Source organism: Miscanthus floridulus, chromosome 1 (genome assembly GCF_019320115.1).
Source record: "Miscanthus floridulus cultivar M001 chromosome 1, ASM1932011v1, whole genome shotgun sequence".
Lineage (NCBI taxonomy): Eukaryota > Viridiplantae > Streptophyta > Magnoliopsida > Poales > Poaceae > Miscanthus > Miscanthus floridulus.
This window is the reverse complement of record NC_089580.1, coordinates 38,147,463-38,157,078: the sequence shown is the minus strand read 5'-3', so window position 1 is coordinate 38,157,078 and position 9,616 is coordinate 38,147,463. Positions and strand designations below refer to the sequence as shown.

Sequence of the window (9,616 nt, the reverse complement as noted above, 5' to 3'; positions counted from 1 at the left end):
TCGTCTCTCGTGTGTGTGATTGTGTGAGTTGCTGCTCGCGCCTGCGGCAGGGGCATGGCAGCAACAGAACTGAATGGCCAGTCGCGAGCAAGACAGAGACGGGCAAGGAGTATCCGTTATCGCGCGTACGTCTGTACATATTTGAGCACGTTTATGTGCTTCTGCTGCAGACGATTGAGAGGCTATATACGTGGTGGTTAATTCAAGCATGTGTGCGCTTCTAAAAAATATAAGGTATTTTAGAAAGTTTAGGGAAAATTCTGGGGCAATGCAAATGACGCATGTAACCCTCCATTAACTATAGAGAGACTTTATGCTTATCATAATTTAAGTCTGGTTATAGACACTGATAGAGGGATCGGAGTAATATTCCAAGACGGAGGGAGTATATAAAGTAATATAGAGAACCAAGTCCTTGCTCATCTGATCACCCGCTAGCTCAAGCAATTTAGCTATTAAACGCACCCATGTCTGCATATGTATATATGTATGAATGTAATCTCAAGACTCAAGAGAAAGGTGAAGAATGTACCTGGGCAAGCCTTGAACTTATATATATGTCCCGCTTTGTTGAATTAACTTTGTTCTAAGAAAGAAGGGAATTAATCTGAAGATGTTAGCGTGGAGTACCTTTCTTAATAAAAGGGTATCCAAACAGGGCCTAAGTGAAACAGAAATATAAAATTGTTTACTGCTCTCGTTGAAATAGATACAACCTCTGTATTTCTAGAAATAAATGAACGCTAGAAGTGTTTATATTTGTGAGTGGTAGACTAAAATTGATGTCCAAAGTCTACTTAAAATTAGATATCCTATTTCTTGTATACAAGGTCCACCTTAAATCATCTACAACAATCCACTAAATCTCAACCCTCCCTTTAAAATAGGGTGGACAACGGCGTGACTCAAATTTAAGGTAGGAAGATGTTAGATCTATAGGAGAAATCTTATTTAGACTATAGGATATGAATAGGGGCACTCTCTTGGAGGTGTTCTTAGACGCCTGTTTTTTCGGGGGGAGGGGGGGGGGGGGGGGGGGGGGGGGGGGGGGGGGGGGGAGTTGTTGACAATCACATGTGTCCGATTACAATCCATCCGTATGGTAGATCGACAATACCGTTTTTCTTCATTCATTGACCATAATTTTCTTCATTTGCATTGCACGATCCATCTATCAGTGCACTCGCCCCACCCCAGGTAGCACTGCCACCAGCAAAGTCGATCTACACCACCCCTATCATCCTAAACTCGCTTCATTGGTGCCATCATAGTCACCGTTATGTGTGCATTCCCTTTCCCTGCCCACTTACATTCTCCCCATCATTGTGATATCCACACGGCTCCATGCCGCCCCACCTCACATGCCCACTACTGTCGTCGGCTTGGCGTGTTTCCCACGACTTTCTCTCAGCTATGGTTGGTGATCAAAAGGAGAATCTCATTTGGAGAAACCCTGTCACCCTAAATTGTCATCACATGAAAAACAATGTCATATTTAGGTGACTAAAATCTAATAGGTGTGCTAGAAAAAATATGCGGGTCGTACTTGTAATTTTGACAAATTTATTTACTTTTTCTTCACCGTTGTGTGGATGCACTCAAAGGCTTCTTTTATTTTTAAGATAAATAAAAGAGAGATATAAAATTGCTTAGTTCTCTAATTGAAATAGAGATATAACCTTGTAATTTTGAAGAAAAAAATGCTAGCTAGACGTCTTTACATTTGTGAGCAGTAGGCTACGATATATGTGTCTCGAAGAGTCTACCTAAAATTAAAATTAGATCTCCTATTTTCTCATATTTTATAAATCAGGTGGACAACGAAGCAACTCAAATTTAATGTAGAACGATGATTTAGGGCGTCACTAAATTTAGGATGTTTGGATAGGAGCAATGTTGGAGGATTTTTTTTTGCATAAATCTTATTTTGGACTATAGGATATTCAATAGGGGCACTCTTGAAGGGTGCTCTTCGAACCCTAATTTTTGGTAAAAATAATTAGTTGATGACAACCACATGCGTCAGATTATGTTCCAAATGTATGTAGATCAACAATGTCATTGTTCTCCATTCTTTGACCACAATTTTCTTTAACGCTGCGCCTTGCAGGATGCATATGTATCGGCACGCTTGCCCCATCCCCGATAGCGCTGCCGCCAGCAGGTGTGTCTACACACCACGCCTTTCATGCTAAACTTGCTTCATTGGTGCCATCACAATCACTGCTATCCGCGCCCACTCTTTTCCTTCCCACTGACATTATCCCCATCGTTGTGATATATAGATTGGTTGTCCATTGAGGACTTGTTCCGATGAGTTTTAAAGTGCCTATCCATGGCGGCTCCATGGCACCCCAGGTCCCAGCCTCACATGCCCACTATTATTGTCGTCGGCTTGGCGTGTTTCCGACAGCTTTCTCACCTATATATGGCCGGCGATCAACGAAATCTCATTGGGAGAAACCCCGCCATCCCTAAATTGTCGTCGCTTGAAATCAGTGTCATATTCAGTCGACTAAAATCTAAGAGACGTGCTAGGAATACAAATGAGGACCATACTTGTAATTTTGACAATTTTTTATACTTTTTCTTCGCCATTTTGTGGATGCATACCGCTAATAAAAGATATTCCATCTAGGCGCTAGCTATATATATGATCTCTACTCCCTCAATCCCAAAATAGATGTCATTCTCACTTTCCGAGAAGTCAAACACTTTTGACTTTGACCAAATATATATGTAAAAATATTAATATTTATAATACATAATTAGTATCATTAGGTAGATCGTTGAATATACTTTCGTAATAAACTTATTTGGAGATATAAATGTTGCACGCATTCTCTACAAACCTAGTCAAAGTTGAAAATTTTTGACTTACACGCATCCCATAACGACCTCTATTTTGGAACGGAGGGAGTACTTATTATCGACACCTGCTAGTCAAACTCAGCCATAGGTATATGTCTGCAGTCCTGCCACTAATGCAACACCATATATAGCTATTTGTATAGAGTGATGATCGATGCTAATTAAACGAGAAGAAGCCCTACGTTATACTCCCTCCATTCCAAATAAGACGTATTGGGTTTTATATATAGATACATAGTTTTTATTATACACTTAGATATGCACGATATCTAAATACAAGATAAAAAACATATATTTTAAAAAATCAAAACATCTTATAATTTGGAACGAGTGAACACTATATTTGCATGACAAGGGTTAGTTTAATCTGTGAAGCAGGCAGCAATGCAAGATGCGGTGCATGAGACTGGACGGATCGGATCGATGGGAATGTATGGTACTAGTACCAGGACGTAGCTTTATGCTCCTGGCTGGCTGTTGGGTAGTGGCGTCGTTGGTGCGGTGTGGGAGGGATAAGGTCCGCTTTGCTGGCGGCCGTCCCCGTCCCCGTCCTGTCCCTGCCGCGGCCCCCCCGCCGCCACCAACCCCCCCCCCCCCCCCCCCCCCCCCCCCCCCCCCCCCCCCCCCCCCCCCCGATTTGACCGTGGAATCTCTCTCGGTCGCGGCGCGCACACATCGATCATCACATGCAACCCATGGCGCTGCACACTGCATCTGCATGCATGGGCCGCGCGCGCTTTGTCCTCGATCGACCTCGACCCGGCGGCCGTCCACGTCCAGGAGAAGAGTCGTCAAGGGGAAGCCTCCGCGGCGCTGCCTTTCTTTCACACACCAGATTCGGATCGTCCCCGTCTGCCGCCCGCCCGCCCGGCCTCGATCCCCGCGCAGATAACGGGACGAGACCACGAGGGGACGGGCCGTGTAGTGGATCCACAGCTCCACATCGACGACGCGGCTACCTAGAGCTAGCTACCCCGGCCTGCAGCTGTCCGCGGTCCACCTCACCTTTGCCTCTCTTTTCGGTGGTGTCATCATGCATCGTATATCTATCGCCGTCTCCGTCGTGGGGTCGCCGGCCGGCCCGACGGGACATGCATGTGGCCCGTCGCGGCGCCTATCGATCATCAGCAGGCGGCCCGGCCTGGGCTGGAGCTGGAGGAGGGCGGCTACTGTGTACAACGACACATGCAGACAACATGCCACCAACGCCACGCGCACTACGCACGCACGTAGCTAGCTACCTGCCGTAGGCTGATGCGACGCCGCGCGCCAGCGACCGTGACGTCGAGGCCGCCGTCAAGCAGTATACCTTGCTAGCCCGCCCGACCGGGGCGCGTGTCGCGTGCCCATCATGCATGCCCTCGATATATCGTTGCGTGCCGTGCCGCGCCATCTCGCCACTCGGGATGCATGATCGATCAACGCCATCGTCGAGATCGCCAGGCTAGGCTAGGGTAAGGCTGGTCGCGACTCGGCTAAAGCAACAGCAACAGCAACAGCAACGGCGTGCACTACACACACGCCTCTCGCCGATTGAGTCTCGCCGGCCGGCGTGCGGCGTGCACGCGCCCGCCGTTGCGCACCACACCCCCAACGGTTTCCCTTTTGTTGATCCGGTCGCTCCGGATAGATGGATGATAGCCGATCGCTCGAGCAAAGCGAACCGTTGGAATTAATCGAAATTTGAAAAGGCGTCCACCGTCGTCTCGGTCTCGAGTCTCGATCGATCGGAGAGCTATATCTTATCTAGTATCAGCCAGCAGCCTGCAGCTGCGCGCGACGTGCGGCGCGCGGAACGGACAGCACGTCGACCCGAGGCTGCATGGACTAGCTGGTGCGTTTTGGGCCAGCCAGCAGTGTGGAGACCGCAGACGCGCGCGCGGGGACGGCGTCGTGGCAGAGATTCTGGCCGGCTGGTGTGCTGTGTGCACTGTGCAGACTGCAGAGGGCGCGGGCAGGGTGGACGTGGCCAGTGTACGCTTTGGCGTTCGCTGGTCACCACCTGCACGCTGCAGTGTGGGTGTGGACTGTGTGGTGATGGACATGCTGGGGAAAGCGCCAAATGCATGCAAGACGAGCCAGTTCGTTTGGAACTGTTCAGGGAAGACCGGAATCTCACGTTCGTACACCGTACAACCATCATGTCGTTTGCTAGAGAACAAGTTCTTCAGCGTGCGGCTGTCCTCTGTACACTGTGGTTTCTGATAGCAGTTTCTTCACGCAAAACCTTGCATCAGTATACAGACCTTTCGTCGATTCAGGTTTTGAATCAGCCGGTTTGGCATACTAATTACAGCTGAAAAAACCTGACTATGGCCATACATACAAATCAGTGTATGCGCGATTCTGCGAATTAGTCTTTTTTCTAAAATATTCAATTCAAAACCCTGTGATCATCACAGAAATAGAAACATATATGTGAACAAATAGGGCAAGAGCCCATACTGATGATGGAACAGCACGCAATTTACACCTAACAAATCAATAACATCTGTCAGCAGTGGAAACAAAATTATTATTATTTGAAACTAGGTAACCACGACTGTTGATTGTATCTATATAGTTTCTGCTAAGCTCCAATTCCTTCACTTGATATATGTCAGGTATATATCTTCCTATCATATAACTGGGAAATCCAAAAAAATCCTACTCATCATCATAACTGGGAACTCTGAAAATTCTCAGCACAACCACAACACTTCTCACCACCAATCTGTGCCGCTTAACGTCTCGTATCTGCAGACAAGATCAAAAGGTGTTAGCTGCACTGTAAGACTATAAATAAGATCACTCAAAATTGCAAGATGGCTAATTATCAACACAACAAGAACAATGCATCAAGCAAATAAATTGCTGAATCAAGCCACTGCACTACAACTCATTGATTCAAGTTGCTAACAACTTTATGATATTCAATCAAGAAGAGTAGAAAAAAAAAGATTTGGACTGGAATCATTCAGCTGTACGTTGGCTCCAAAGTAGTTCCACCTTTCCATTCATCCATATCCTCAAGGATACAAGAGCCTCTCAGACAGCTGTGATAGCCCCCATCAAGGTGTACCACTACAGTGATTCTTATGATTGATTGCTTGCTAGATCGAGTAGATAATGACAGGAATTGTGCAGGTTATGTGATGTCAGGAACCAACACGTACACAACGCATGACCTAAGCATCCATTTGTGGTGAAACGTATGGCAACAGTGAAGGGTAGCTGATTAGGTAACCTTTTTATACTTTAATTATTTGTTCCCAGGCTAACACTTCTTTGTACACGATGATGTCAACTGGATGAGAGGTACCTTGCGGCCAGTCAATTCTTTTTGGTTTCTATGTTTGTTAATTGCTTCCATAATTACATATGTGATACTATGTTATGGCCTTTGCATGCAGTTTGGCATTTGTCTTTGCTCTATGTTAGCAGCTAATATGCACAAAATTCTGAATCTGATGCAACCATTGGTATGACTGCATCTGGCAGCTTAACACATAACCTTGTCCTTTCTCAAACTAATCAAGAAGAATCAATGTGGAACCCTGCAAAGAGACATACTGCAAACAGGGAAAAAAATATGCCTACAGCATGCAGAGCAGAATGGAGGCATAGTTGCACTTGTACATATGCTATTATCACCTATTCTTATTGTCCATAAAACTTTGAAAGAGATTACATGCAAAGTTTCTGTGGCACAGGTTAAGAAAAACTAAGTAATCAATATAACTGTTGACTTGTTGAGTTTCCAGCTAATAAGGTCACGCTACACTGCATCAGGCATTAATTCTAAGTAAGAAAAGAACTATGTTCAGAGCGTAGTTTCACCCACACAAATGAGTATTCTTCTAAAAGTAAAATGGATAAACGGCGGCACATCGCACAATTTAAAGACGGCCCTTAACCTTGTAGCTAAAGGATCTTGACAAAGGTGGCCTGCGTTCAACTTGGAGCAACTTTTAGATAATTGGGTCACAACATGTGATTTAATAGAAAAACTTTTATGTCCACCAACAAAAGCAGGTTCTCTTCAGAAATTCAATAATATTTTCTCCAAGTATACAAGAATGAGAAGTAGAAGTGTACCTCTTCCTCCTAAGAAGATTGAGCATCTCTTCATGCTTCTTCTTGGCTCTCTTGTGTGTCCCAAGCTTTCTTTTTGCCACCTTAAGAACACGCTTGTCCTTACAAACCGTCAGAAGCGCAGTGATGCGCTTCTCATATGGTGCCAATCCAGCAATTTCCCTAATCACACACCTTACGAAACAGGCCCTGATGGTAGCTTTCTGAAATCCCCCCAAAAAACAATGTGCTGAGAAAGCTACTAAAGCACAACGTTTAATGGGTAGTTTCATCACAGATGTGCATTCCATAAACATAGAGTGGAAAGTTGCAGTAACTTGTTTAATGAAAGAAGTTGAGTTAACCAAATTCACACCCAAAATCTTGCATCTGTTGTCTGGTTAACTGCATAATGTCAATGGTGACCTGTGCTAATTTTACATGGCAATAGTGTGACCTGCCAGAAAAATAAACCAAACAAGACAAGACATGGGAATTTCTAGGCTAACTACTAAGTGACTGTTGCAATAGTTTTCCTCAACCATGACTGCTGCAATAGTTTCACGTCGAAGGCTAAATCTGAAGAATGCATATGCCAGAATTGAACTTGAAGCTGACACAAAACACTTCTATAAAAAATATTGACTCTGAAGAGACTCTTCTTTCAAGCCTTCAAGGAAGAACTTCAAACTATTGCAAATCAATTTCGCAGTAGACAGAAAAACTTCTCTGTGTGTAACACTTTAGATAGCACTTGGACATCATGTGCAAAAGCCCATATAGTCATTGCAGTAACTTGAGCTTATGACTTCGTTTTGCTAGCATTCACTACAAGTCTACATGCGACAACAAATTAATGCTTCAGAAGGAAGTTATTAGAAAAACAATATCATGTTGCTAGCATTAAGTTGCATCAACACCTATACTTCAGTCAGTGAGCAATCCATACACATCTACTTGCTCAGTTACATGCTTCAGAAAATGTTCTCCTGGTATACCAAAGTACAATGTACAATAAAGCATTAGCTGTCAGGTTAGGTACAACCAAGATTCAGAAATTGCTCAATTCCATGCTACGAGCAGAAGATACGGGAGCAAACGGCGGCACGAAACCATCACACAATACAGCATACGACTATGTGACAGGGGACGCGAAAACACCCATCTACGAAGAAGGAATAGAAAGATTGAACGATCATTGCAGCATTGATGCTTACTCCTTTGTGGGCGGAAAGGCGAGGCGGGAGCTCGCGCTTGGTGACGACGTGGCCCTTGTTCAGCCCCACGAACAGCCCCGTCTTCGCCGGCGGCGGCTCCATCTTAACCCTAACAGCACAATAATCAACCGAAAACTCCCGATCAGATACTGAAAGATACGCAGCCTCCAGATAGCACGGTGCAATTCTACATCACAGGGGCACCTTTGAGCTCTCGAGGAGGAAATAGCAGCACGACGTAGGTCGGCAGTCACCGGTCATCGGCCGGCGGTGCTAGGTGTTTTCTTTTTCCTTAAGAAAAATGTGGCGAGGTTTCGGAAAGGTGGACGCCGGTTAAATAGAAAATTATGGCTGTGCAGGGACAGGGTAGAGAAGCTTTGGGCCCATGGTTTTTTTAGAAACGCTTTGGGCCCATGGGTTGGAGAGGCGCGTAGTGATTGGGTTGTCATACGGCCTGTATCATTATTTCGCCTACCGCTCACAGCGTGATCTGTCTGGAAACAAAATTGTGACAAGCCCAACGTCAAAGCCATGATTCCTCTTCTGGAAAAGAATTCAAACAAACATTTCGTCTCTCTTCTGCATGCCCATGGTGAAAGTCATTAGATCAAATGTGAAACCTTGTCATACCATAATCTATTCTCTAATGACACCTTCAGTGTCCAAAAAATAACTGGTACTCAGAGCTGTAAATTATAGTTCACTTTAGTTCTATCCTAAACCAAATACTTCTACCTCCCGCCAAGTTTATAGTAAAATGCATCAGCATCATCTTATTAAATTCTCCATGAAATATGTTGCATTAAATTTATATATGTTAAGATTTTTCTGAAAACTTTATCAAAGCTATAGAAGTTTAACTTAGGACAATGGTTAAGTATAATTTAGACTGTTGGGAATATGACCTGATTCGTGGTAGCGGGGTCGTTGCAAACCTGATGTGAGTGGAGCAAATTATTACTCCTGAACAAGTGGCATTTAGTAATTTTGAGTGAATTATAAAATTCACTCTTTCTGAAAAAAAAGAGATATAGAAATAATATCTTAACGCAAGTGCTTCTGCCTCCAGTTCGCTGTACCTTAAAAGCAACAGTATAAAATTGTTTGCTTCGAACCCAATTCACAACCAGGCGACCGGAATGACGCTCAACGTCAGTGCGTATAGTGGGAGGAAATATAACGAGGAAATGACCCACTTGCTCCTAGCAACCAATCGCCAGAAAAAGAATGCATTTCTTACAGGAAAGCACCTGCTCCTGCTTTCCCTTGCTTCAGAATAGTGCTATCTATCGCAGGAAACAAGCATTTGAAGATAGCTGTGCCTCACTCTCTCTCACTACTTGGCAGGAAAATAAATATACAGCAAAGTTGTACTTTCCTTCTGTCTAAGAATTACACCATTTCTTTACCAAATGGTGGAGAAAAAAAAAATATTTGTAGAGTATGGAAATGTATGCTCGTTGAAATTGTATACA

At 44.4% G+C, this 9,616-nt stretch overlaps 1 protein-coding gene across 1 annotated transcript; it reads right to left on the bottom strand.

The window, feature by feature from the left end:
* Nucleotides 1-5,225: 5,225 nt before the first annotated feature.
* Nucleotides 5,226-8,449, bottom strand: LOC136479556 (large ribosomal subunit protein eL36z-like). Its single transcript, XM_066477388.1, has 4 exons — nt 8,346-8,449; nt 8,142-8,250; nt 6,949-7,148; nt 5,226-5,607 (listed from the first exon to the last, which is right to left on the bottom strand). Exons 2-4 carry the CDS (start codon nt 8,241-8,243, stop codon nt 5,574-5,576), a joined length of 336 nt encoding a protein of 111 aa, XP_066333485.1. The 5' UTR covers nt 8,244-8,250; nt 8,346-8,449; the 3' UTR covers nt 5,226-5,573.
* Between the last annotated feature and the right edge of the window lie 1,167 nt (nt 8,450-9,616).

Excerpts from the sequence above, each read along its gene's own strand:
- LOC136479556 (XM_066477388.1), bottom strand. The coding sequence starts at position 8,243 with ATGGAGCCGCCGCCGGCGAAGACGGGGCTGTTCGTGGGGCTGAACAAG. Across the intron at positions 7,149-8,141 it reads GCCTTTCCGCCCACAAAGGA|AAAGCTACCATCAGGGCCTG; the intron begins GTAAGCATCAAT and ends GGGGGATTTCAG. Across the intron at positions 5,608-6,948 it reads AATCTTCTTAGGAGGAAGAG|ATACGAGACGTTAAGCGGCA; the intron begins GTACACTTCTAC and ends TCTTGTCTGCAG.